At 38.8% G+C, this 12,151-nt stretch overlaps 1 protein-coding gene across 2 annotated transcripts in view; it reads left to right on the top strand.

Moving 5' to 3' along the window:
- Positions 1 to 12,151, top strand: part of wdfy2 (WD repeat and FYVE domain containing 2) — a 51,400-nt gene that overhangs the window by 24,910 nt on the left and 14,339 nt on the right. Inside the window, exon 9 of one of the 2 annotated variants that reach the window (XM_020510815.2) lies at positions 6,390 to 6,491. The exons of the other annotated variant lie outside the window; for it this stretch is intronic. Within the exon in view, the coding sequence (XP_020366404.1) occupies positions 6,390 to 6,491 (102 nt within the window). The remainder of the gene's footprint in view (positions 1 to 6,389; positions 6,492 to 12,151) is intronic. 2 annotated transcript variants of the gene reach the window in all.

The raw sequence follows: 12,151 nt of genomic DNA, 5'->3' as shown, positions 1-12,151 counted from the left end.
TCTTTCAAATGATTAGTTTCATCCAGGGTTTTTCTTTCTAAGACCTTGCTGCCACCTACCTTGAATTGATTGTTCTGTAATTGCCAGGATTACACAATCAAGGAATGGTGACAGAATTGGGCTGTTGAGGTACAGTGCTGGTGTCCCGACCTCTGAGCCAGGAGTCCCAGGTTCAATTCCCGCCAGCTCCGGGGGTGTGTAATAACATCTCTGAACAGGTTAATTAGAAAGTCTGGAATAAAATATCTGAAGCACAAAACGAGGTCACTTCACCTTCCATGTCTGTACCTGCTCTTGCAAGAGCAATTCAGCTCTTGGGTAATTTACCTGTCCTTTTTTAGAACAAGGATGTTATATTTGCAATCACCCAGTTCTTTGGCAGCAGCCCTGTTTCTGAGGAGAATTGCAGTAGCATTGCTGTGACTTTTACACTGACTTTGCTCAGTGAGAAAGATCCCACTTGAACGTCATGACCTATCTACTTTGAGCTGTCCAGTTACCTGTCTTTATATATTTTTAGTAGTATCCTGGCAACCCACTGTTTACCACAGCTTTGGCTGAAGCTTTGACCTAGGTGCAAAGATTAATGCAAACTACTCATTTAATATCTCATCTCTGTTTTCCATCTCCACTAATACTCCCTAATTCCTTCTCCTCTTTTGACTATCCTTTTACTGTTAATGTGCTTTTTAGAAGATCTTTGGATTTGTGCTGTGTTAGCCAGTGTTTTATTTTTGATCTGTCTCCAGATCTCCTTTCCTCATTTCAGCACTTATTACATTCAGCCTTGTATTATCTCACTGATGTCTGACATCCACTACTTTTTTCGCCTTTATCCGAGTCAAAATTCTTTGCCTTGGGCGCTCTGGCTTTGGCTGCCCACCTATTCCCCTGGAAGTATACTTAGAGTAGACCCAAAGCATCTCTGAAATGTCCATCTGAGCTCTTTTACATTTTGGCTTGCCAGTATTCACCCTGAATTAACCTGGATTTCTCTTCAATTCACTGAAATTAGCCCCTTTCCATAACTAATCTGAAGTTTATGATATAACTATTCCCAAGATGTTTCCCATTTGATCCATAACATTCTCCAGGACTAGAGTCATAGCGATGGAAACAGCATAGAAACAGACCCTTTGGTCCAACTCGTCCATGCCAACCATATATCCTAAATAAATCTAGTCCCATTTGTTAGCATTTCACCTATATCCCTCTAAACCTTTCCTGTTCATATACCCATCCAAATGCCTTTTTAAATGTTGTAACTGTACCGGCCTCCACCACTTCCTGTGGCAGCTGATTCCATATATACACCATCCTCTGCATGAAAATGTTCCCCCTTAGGTCCCTTTTTATATCTTTGCCCTCAGGTCCCTTTTTATATCTTTCCCCTCTCACCTTAAACCTATGCCCTCGTTTTGGACACCCCACCTCGGGGAAACGACCTTGTCCACTCACCCTATCCATGCCCCTCATGATTTTATAAACCTCTATAAGGTCACCTCTCAGCCTCCGACACCCCAGAGAAAATAGCCCCAGCCTATTCAGCCTCTCCTTATAGCTCAAACTCTTCAACCTTAACAACGTCCTTGTAAATCTTTTCTAAACCTTTCAAATTTCACAAGATCCTTCTTTTGGAGGGTGTCTAGAATTGCACATAGTATTCCAGAAGTGGCCAAACCAATCTCCTGTACACCCGCAACATAAACCTCCCAAATCCTATACCCAATGCATTGTCCAGCAAAAGCAAGCATACCAAATGCTTTCTTCACTATCCTATCTACCTGTGACTCCACTTTAAAGGAACTGTGAACCTGCAACAGATCGAGCATTGCCTGTTCCCTTGTTGAGCAAGAAACATGCCAATGAGACAAATTCTCCTGCACATATGTGAGAAATTCCTATTCTTTGCTCTTAACAGTCACTGCTCAGTCATTATTACAGTAGTTTTTTTTGCCTTCCATTACCAGTAAATTTCGTGCGTCCCTCCGTAATCTCTCTGCCAATCCCCTCTTTTAACTACTTCAAATTATTTAGTGACCAAAAACTGCAGTGATTGGCATAATAGCTCCTCAATTGTTAACTCCCTTCAACTGAATAGGTTGTCTCTTTGACCAGTCAAGTGCATTCCCTTTTGGGAACTAGGGCAGTCATGTTCATTTTATAGTTTAAGGTCCATCTTCACTGAAATCAACTCTTTATTTTGAGGTTTTTTTAAATTGGAATCAAACTGTCGAACTTGGACAGTACTCCCATTTTCTGGATTTAGCTCGCTCAAATCTTGAACACTTTTCTGCCCTAAAGCTTTGGCTCTTGTTAATCTGCTTCTGCATTCTTCTGCCTTGGTTAAATGTCCAAATCAAAATTGTGGCTCTATGTAGATTTCTCAATACTTGAATGTGCTTGTTAGACATCCAGCTGACCCCCCAAGAGAAAGTATCAAAGATCTTATTCAACTAAATGAACGTTACTGTGATATTTGTACAATACAGCTTTCAACGTATTTAGACTTTTTAAATGACAGGTTTTATCTTTTAAAGCTTGGGTCAGGATATTTATCATTAACAAGAAAAACAATGCTGGATTTTTGGAAATGATGAATCGTTTTTCCAGTGTACCTGTTAAAGAATAGTTGAATGAGAGGCCTGTGTCTGGAAGTTTCTGTTGCTGAATTTGTAATCTCTGGAGCACCAATTCAGGAATACAGGCACTTTGCCCATCAAATAAACAAGCACAGAGCATGGGAACTAGAGACATTCAGTATGCTTTTGTGGCTCCTTTTAGCCAGTCCAGTAGTGCCAATTTTAAGTGTGGTGATTTATGTTTTGGACTAGTCTGGACATGGGTTTAAAAAGAAATGTAGCTTTAGTTTGCGAGAGTGCTGTGGGTATTCATCTAACTATTTCATAATTCCAAGTACTTCAGGTTAACTTACTCTGTGCACTAATTAAGAAAACTCCCACTGATTGAGCAATGAGATTTGGCATTACATATTGCACTCCACACATTCTGCTGTTAACTAATATGCTCAGGTGTTTGTATGGAGCGGCAGTTCAATTAAGTTATTTACCTGCCTCTGTCCCCTTTTAGTTGTGTTCCAAATCAGGACTGTAGTATAGTTGAATTGACTTTAGATACTCGGAGCATAGTTTTCTTTGCTGCAAGTAGATGTCGTTCCTTTGCCATCAAGCAAATAAGGCTATAGAGAGTAACAAGCAGTGATAAAGCTGTTGGCAATTTACCGATGAAAGAAGCAAAAACAGTCAGAAGCAAGTGTATCTGGGAGTGTTGAGGGCAGAGATACCAGTTTAAAAATGTACATATGAGACTTATAGCAAGCATATGCTCTAACTGGAATATATGGTTTCATTAAAGCAACAGCTTCCCATCACAACTAGTCCTTCCTAATATAAATAGCAAATGGACTAACGTGCTGGATCACGCATGCTAAAAAACAGCATAAGTTTTTGTTTGTTTAAACTGTGTATTAACAAATGGATTGTTTAAAACTGCCTTATGAATATATTTTCTTAGAAGTTATCAACTTTTTTTCACAAACCCTTGCATTTTAGTTGTTTTAATCAAAAATTTGTGTACCCAAAATATAATCCTTCATTTTGAGTTTGTCCCTCAATTTAATGCAAGTCTTTTCAGGTTCGTGGCTTTTCATGGTTTGCAGTGAACAATGCTGTTCCATGTACACACTGAAACCCATAAGGTGACTGTGGATATTTGCAGGTGCGGGGAAAGGATGTGGAGGTGAATTATAATCTGTAAGATGAAACATAAGTTCGTCAGACATTTGACTTGGTGTGCATCTGTTCTGAAATGTTCAAAATATTTGGCTTCTAAACCTAAAATTAAACTGGGCTAAATTTCCCAACGGTTAAGGCCTTACAGGAGAAAAGATTTCTCTGGTGCTTTAGGTCTGAACAAACAGAAAACACAGCTGGTTGCATTGGGAAACTATGCAGTCTTAATGTTGTGCACATCTCCACTTTCCTTGGCTTGTTGATGATTTTTGAAAGCAGTTACCCCTTTAACATTGCACTAACCCCTCCCCCATCCGCCTCCAAATATCTCAGTAAAACCTATTATGAAGCAAACACCTGTGTCTGACCCAGAGCATTGAATTCAGCTTACAGCATTGTTCCCTCAAAGCTGCGTAAGTGCATAAGAATTGCAGGGTCTACTCACAAGTTCTCTCCTTTTAAGATACAATGCAAAACAAATTAACAGTTTTATGCGTGGAAATGAAGAGATCACACAAAAAAAAATTAAAAGCGACATTGAATTACACTGCAGCTTAATACAGTCATGGAAAACATCCAGTGAACAGTTGGAGGGCAGAAAGACTTGACCGTTGGTGCCTGAATCCTCCAGATGTTTGTGTTTTTGTATTATTGGGAAACTGGCAGACACGAGTTGAGGTAAAAGGAAAATTCTCCAACTGACTGACTGTGACAAGCGATGCCCCCAGTTTTTCACTCCACAGGTAAATTACCCTGTATTTGGGAATAAATGGTATTAACATTTTTTTTTAACACTTCCTAATAAGCAAAGAGACATAGTAAATTGTGAAGTGAGCAGAAAATTGTACAAGGACATAAAAATTTGGCAAGTAGACACAGAAAAAGAAATTTGAAACAGTTTCCACATTGTCAAGGCTTGCGAGTGATGAAAGCCTTTTCTTGAGACATTGAGTGTAACTTGCATTTGTGAGTCCAAAGATAAATGGAGTTTGTATTCTCGAGGGAGGGGAGAAAATTTTGTCAAGGGCTACCATAAGACGTTGATGGTAATTCCATTTGCATTATGGCTATTTTGGAAGAAATTTGTAAATTATACCTCCGTATTGACAATATGAAGTGGCTACGGAGCACAACATGTACCCTCTCTTAGCGCAGCATTGTCTTGAACTGACAGCTCAAAGTGGCAAGTTTTCTGGTGCTTAAAGCTGGCCTCGTTCTTAAATCCGATATTTCCATCTCCATATCTTAGTTTTGTTTTGGAGCTATGTTTTTAATTTAATCAACCGCAGCGGGATGTGTGATGTCTTCAATCTTTAAATGTAGTTCATCCTCTGTGCTCAGAATTACTAGCTGGATGTTCATATTCTCGATGCATGACTGCTTTAGTTCTTTTCTCTTGCTGCATTCTTTCAGAATACTGTATTAAGCATCCAGGATAAAGCAGATATAATGATTGTGCAGATGTCATTCTTTAAGTGAGGGTTTGGGAAAGGGCCATGCCACCTTCACATGTTCCCGTGTTGCCAGTATTTTCTTTCCTGTACTTTGATAATCTTCTGGTTTGTATGTGGAGATTGACCTTGACTCGCAAAATACAAGAGAGCATATTTGGAGTGGCTAGTCTAGCTTACCTCTTGCTTTTCAGTTGATGAAGCCATATTTTCATGTAGGATTGGTGGTAGTGTATTTACTATCTTCTCTCCGTCCACCTAATCCTCTGACAGCACTCTGCAAACCTGTGACCTCTATCACTTGAATGCACAAGGATGTTTGAGGGGATCTGGCAGGTCGTGGTACTCTTGAAGTCTCACACCATCCTGTCTTAGCAGTTTATCACTGTTGCTATGTCAAAATCCTGGAATTCCTTCCCTCACAGCCCTGTGGGTATCCTTACATCCCAAGGACTGCAGCAGCTCAAGAAGGCAGCTTACCATTATCTCCTTCAGAGCAATAAATCCTTATTGGCTCCTGCATTTCCTACATTCCAAGACTGACTCCACTACAAAGAGAATGCCTCTGCCACTACACCGCACTTTGGAATATCCTGTGGTTGTGAAAAAATGCTTTATAAATGTGAGTGTTTTTGACCCTCTGCTTTATTTTAATGCAAAATGCAAACAACTAGCTTCAGGTTTGTTTGGGGCCACTGACAAACATTACATTGGATCAGTTTTCAGCCAATAAAAAATTTGTATTCTGTGCTAGGGTCAGACAAGAAAGATTGTTGTTTGAATGAAAGTTGTAGATCAATTGTGACAGCTTTCAAGCTCCATTCTGGAACATTACATGTCTGTCTGAATGTAGTTTGTCAAGAGGCCCTATTGAAAACTGCTGGATTCAATGCATCTAAATGAAGTGCAAAATTGAAGTCTCTTGGCTATAACAGTATTTGTATTCCAATATTACTGGAGTAGACATTGTAGAATCAGAGTCCTGTGCTCTCTTCAGACGGTTGCAATGAAATACCCTTGTGATCAGTGGCAAAACAGGATGCAGAACAATCCTCCCTTTTTAATTTCAAATTCTAATGGTCATCCAGGAGTGCTTACCTGAATAGTGCTTACACCCTGAACTTAAAGCTTTTGAGTTGCCTTTAATCGACTAACTCTTTTTTTTTTCTGTCCATTTTAATGTTAGACTCCTGATTGGTTAGATAGTGATTCCTGCCAGAAATGTGACCAGCCTTTTTTCTGGAACTTCAAACAAATGTGGGACAGTAAGAAAATTGGCTTGAGACAGGTATGCAACATTTACTATGTAAGAACAAAAAAGTATATGCAAATTATTTTATTGTAAGGTGGCCTCCAGTGTAAGTTCTCTAATTTGCATTAAAGTTTGCGTAATACAGAGCCAAATATAAATGTGCTGCCCCAATAATCTATTGGAAATCAGAATTCATCTATGCCTCATTGGGAGCAGAACTAATAATATACAATGCAATGAAAAAAAGACAGCTAATGATTTTTTGTATTTGGAATAATGTAGAATGGTGCTTTGAATTGAAAATAGGCTCACAATTGTATTGAGCTACTATTTTTGGTAACAATACATTGGTAAAATGTGAATGCCTATTCAGGTGATCAGTGTAATAAGACTGACTATTCATAATAGAGGTAATGTTCTGAGTGGTATTTGCAAACCTAAAGTGGACCATTAGCTTGTTTTTTTAGTATCAGTCCTTCTTGAGACCCTTTGAGCAAAAACAAAAAGCAGTTTTAGTATTCTGGTTTTGCCAATAGATTTTTGCACTTATCTGCTGGAAATTGAAAACAGCTCTGTTGGCCTTCCTTTCCTTTTCCCAAGTACTTTTGTTTCCATTCAGTATTTCTGCCTTAAGGCAGCCTGACAAAGCATTGAAGAACTATGTGATCGTGGTTTGTCACAAATTAGCGTAGAGTAAAATAAGTTGTGTTCCCCCTCCCTGGAGGACACATCTACGTGAGAATATCTGATATGAGGCTGCAAAAGACAAGGGAGATACCTTAGCATGTATTGAGTGGATGAGTGTTTCCCTAATTTACGGCTTTTGCACCATTCATCCTCCTTGAACCATAAACAATGGTAAATGATGTTTTGCCCTACCAGTAGGCAATTAACTGAAATTTTTGATTTGCAAGATTGCACAGAATTGTGAATTTTACCCTAATGGCAAACTAAATGCTCCAAAGCTGAGTTTGCACAAATTAAGAAATGGCCAATGTTTTTGACTCCCACCAGGAAGTAGATTTAGAACTGAATCATCCATGGTTTCGTGTGACATCATTGATTATAGTCTTTTTTTTTTCTAGTGCCTATGCATTGAAAAAAATAAAGTAACTTTCAGATTAGTATTCCAAGCACAATCTTGAGTTTCTCTTTGTTGAAGTGAAAACCTTGTCCGTACAGATGTTTTTCACTTTTTACTATGCATTTTCATTTTGTACTCACCATTTCAGGAGGTGCAGTATTAACCAATAAGTGGCTATCAGAGAAGTTGTATGACGGGCACTACTTTGACAAAACTGGACTTAAGGATATGACTTCTAAAGCACCATTAACAATCCTGCCTTCTTTATAATGAAAATGTAAATCATCTGAAATCACTTTTCCCGTTCACACAGATATGACCCAACTCTCTATCACCTCCACCTTTCTTGACTGCTTGATGGTCTCTACACTGGATATCAGACAGACAAGTTGACAGTTAAGAATAAATTTCCTGCAACCAGTATTTCTGGAAATAGAATATTTGATCCCTCCATGAACTCTACTCCCTTGCCACAGACTCTATCTCTATTACTAACAACTGCCTGAGGCTGAACCAAACTTTGTAACCTTGTTGTCGTATTTAAATGAAGGTCACCACCCATCCGCACTGCCACACCATCAGTAAAACTGCCTATTTCCACATCAGTAAATTTGGTTAACTGTGTTCTTGCCTCAACTTACCAGCTGCTATAGCCTTCATTCATGTTTTCTTACTGCTAAATTAGACTTTTCCAACATTGTTCTGGTTAGCATTCTTTGTTCTACTTCCAAAATTGATCATTTGAAACTGCTACCCTGCATCCTGATTCAAAGCAGCTCCTTTTCACCCGTCTGTCCTGTGCTTTTTGATCTACATTGACTCCTGGTTAACCACACTCCGATTTTACAATTCTTATAATTGTTTTACAATCTTTCCCGCCCCCTCAGCCCTATATCTCTGTAATCACCAAATCTATAATCCCCATGCTTGGCAACAGTTCTGGCCTTTTTACTTTTTAATTATTCCACCATTGGCTGGTGATCCTGCCTTCAGTGGCCAATTCATTAAGCTTTAGAATTCACTTCTTAAAGACTTCTTTCTCACTTTCTCTGTCCTCTTCCTTATGTGACAAAATCCAATCAATCTCACTTGTTAAATTCATAATTGATTTTGTATTCCTGCCACTTGCTTAAGAAAAGTTCAAACTTCTACCACTCTATATAGAAATGTTTGTAACTTCACTCCTGAAAATCCTGGCTGTAAGTTTCCTCTAAATGTGGTTATTTTCTGCACCTGGCAGAAGTTTGTGTTAAAGATTGTGACATTTTAATCCAAGTACATGGATCCCTAAACCACCTCTAAATGCCCTGCTTCTGATTTAATATGATTTTAAAAATATCTATCCTTTGAATGGCCAAAGTAGATAACCTCACACATGCCTGTGATAAAATATTTTTTTTTTTTTCCATTCACTTAATCTATTAATACTACTTTGCAATTTTATCCTTTCATTTATGCTGCTTTCAATGACACTGATTTTGTGCTACTGGTAAACTTGGATATGTGATTTTCAGTCTCTTGTGCGGGACTTTATGAAATATCTTTGGAGAGTCCAAATAACTAACATCTGTATACTTTCCCTCCTCCATGACTTCTTTCACTTCTTTTCAAAAAATTCAATCAGTTTCACTGACCATTGTGTATGCTTTAGAAATCCATGCTGCTTCAACTGAATATTTCAAGGTGTTCAGTCACTCTGTATCCTCAATGACAGACCTCAAAACTTGCGTTACTGCAATCTCACTTCCCACAGGCACTCGAGCTGTTTTTAACCAATGGCTTTTTAGTATGTTGAGAAGCATTGACCTTGTCTTTGGCGAAAGCAGGAAGAGAGTTTTTGATGAAACTTAGTAAGCCCATATGAAGTAGTCAGAAAAACAGTCCTTCTGAGCTTGAATATCCAGCATTCCTTCCCATTGAGCTCTAAGCCATTTTTTTTTTGCTCTTTTATTTCTGCCTGTTGTTCACTCTCCTGAGTCTTGAAATTAAACAGAAGGAAATGAAAGGAGAAGCAAAAAAGGGGATGTGATGGAAATTAATAGGGAGGGAGAGAGACAAAGAAGAGTGGAGGAAAGTATGATAAAGTTGACAGTTTAAATATCCTTGATTTGGGGTCTTTGGGATTTGATTAAAACGATGCTACTCTGAATGGTGTTGTGTGTAATGTGCGAGCTACAGATTCTAGCCATTACTGTTCTTGGTTTGGGCATATATTACAACCTTTTTATTGTTATGGTGACAATTTGGTTTGAGTTAAATTACTTCACATGAGAAACAGAGTTAATCAGCTCAGAATGAATGCCAAGTATATTGAATAGAGTAACTTTGTTCTTCTTGTCTGTAGGAAGGTCCCATAGTATATTGTGAAGGAACATAACCAAGCTCAGCAATTGCATCAGATGTGCTCCATTTCAGTTGTCTTTGTGTAACTGAAAATTGAAAGAGCTGCTTTGATCATCATTTCACCTGACTCAAACAGATTAGTCATAAAGTCTTTGGGGATAGCAGGACCTGCAGATGCTGGAGAATCAGAGATAACAAGGTGTAGAGCTGGATGAACACAGCAGGCCAAGCAGCATCAGAAGAGCAGGAAGGCTGACGTTTCGGGTCTAGACCCTTCTTCAGATGCACAAATGCAGTTTCGTGCTGCAGTTTTCCATATTCAAGATCAAAATTGATCCTTCTGTCTGTGCCCTGAAAAATATTGTTTCCTAATCGTAATACCACATACAATTGACAGTCATCTCTGATCTAGCATAGTAAGACACAACCTTTGAATATAACATTCTGAACACTTGTCAACATCTTGCTCAGTAAAGCAAGCAGTCTGCTTTTAGTTCTTAACTGTTTTGCTTCATTCAAGGAACCGATTTTTTTGATCAATTTGGTCCGTTTGATTCCTAAGTAAACAAAATGAGCAACACATGCTTGTGATGAGTTTAATGACCTTTTCTAATTATGATCTTTTGTGTCAGTGTGTTCAGCAGATGAAATATGCCAGCAAAGCTACTACAACTGTGCTTTTCGTATTTAGGGGTCAAAAAATTTAATCTGTCTAAAATTGTGCAGGTTGCATAGGTGAATTTTATGTTCATTTGTGCTGTCAGTCAATTTTACTTGAATAAAATTGGCAGTGCTAAAGAAGCTCAACAGGTCTGGCAGCATCTGTTGAGAGAGAAACAAAGTTAACACTCCAAGTCCGATCTGGCTCCTGGTTGGAATTCAAGTCGATTATTACAGAATTCTTATGGCACAGAATAAGGCCATTCAGCCCAATGTGTCTCCTCCAGCTCTTCAAATAAGCTTCATTACCTGGCTTCAGTCTCTTTTTGCACACTTTTTCTGTCCAAATAATCAATCAATGCTGTCTTGAATGCCTCAATTGAACCTGCCTTCCTGCTTCCAGGAAGTGCATTCCATACTTTAACTACTCACTGTGTTAATTTTATTTTTCTCACATCACCCGTGCTCCTTTTGCATGTCATTCTAAATCTATGCCCTCTCGTTCTTCCTTTACGAGTGGTCACAACTTTTCCCTATCTACTCTAACCAGCTGACTCGTGATTTTGAAAACCTCTATTAAACCTCCTCTCAACTGCATTCTCTCCAGGGAGAACAGTCCCAACTTCATCAATCTATCCTCCTAACTGAAGTTTCTCATTCCTTGATTCCTCATTCCAGTAAATTGCTTCTGGAATCTCTCCAATGCGATCACTTATTTCCTATAATGTGGCACCCACAACTGTACACTACTCCAGCTGAGGTCCAACAAGTGTCTCATACAAATTGAACATCACCACCTTGTTCTTGTACTATGTCCCTATTAATAAAGCCGAGTTCACTTTATGAACAGCTCTCTTCACCTGTCCTGCCACCTTCAACGATTGCACGTGGAGTTCACCCATGCCCCTCTACTCCTTCACTCCCTTTAGAATTGTACCCCCTATTTGTATTGTCTTTGTGTTCTTCCCACCAAAGTGCAATACCTCACAGTTCTTTGCATTGAACCTTCTCTGCTACCCATCCACCCATCCTACCAACTTCTCAATGTCCTTTTGGAGTTCCACGCTGTCATAGTTTACAATTCTTCCAAGTTTCATGTCATATGCAAACTTTGAAATTGTCTCCTGCACACCAAGATCCAGATCATTAATAAATATCAGGAAAAGTATAGGCCCCACAGGATCTCTACTAGAAACCTTTCTCCAGGCCATTACATAACCATTGATGGTTGCCCTCTATTTCTTATATCTCAATCAATTTTGTATCAACATTGCTACTGTCCTTTTTAATACCGTGACCTACAATTGTTCTCAAGTCTGTTGTGTGATACTGTCAAATGCCTTCTGGAAATCCATGTACAACTTGTCAACAGTGTTACTATCAAGCCTTTCTATTACATCTCCAAAAAAAAACTGCAGTGACTTGGTTAAACATAACTTTTCCTTTAGAAATCCATGCTGACTATTCCAAATCAACCCACATTTCTCTGTGACAATAATTCTATCCCAAATTATTAATGCTAGAAGCTTTCCTTTTAACTGACTGGTCTGTAATTTCTGGGATTATCCTTGCAACCTTTCTTGAACAAGGCTGTGATGTTTGCAGTTCT

This window comes from Rhincodon typus, chromosome 11 (assembly GCF_021869965.1).
Source record: "Rhincodon typus isolate 14 chromosome 11, sRhiTyp1.1, whole genome shotgun sequence".
Lineage (NCBI taxonomy): Eukaryota > Metazoa > Chordata > Chondrichthyes > Orectolobiformes > Rhincodontidae > Rhincodon > Rhincodon typus.
Note: the sequence above shows the minus strand (reverse complement) of the source record. Positions and strands in the feature narration are given on the sequence as shown.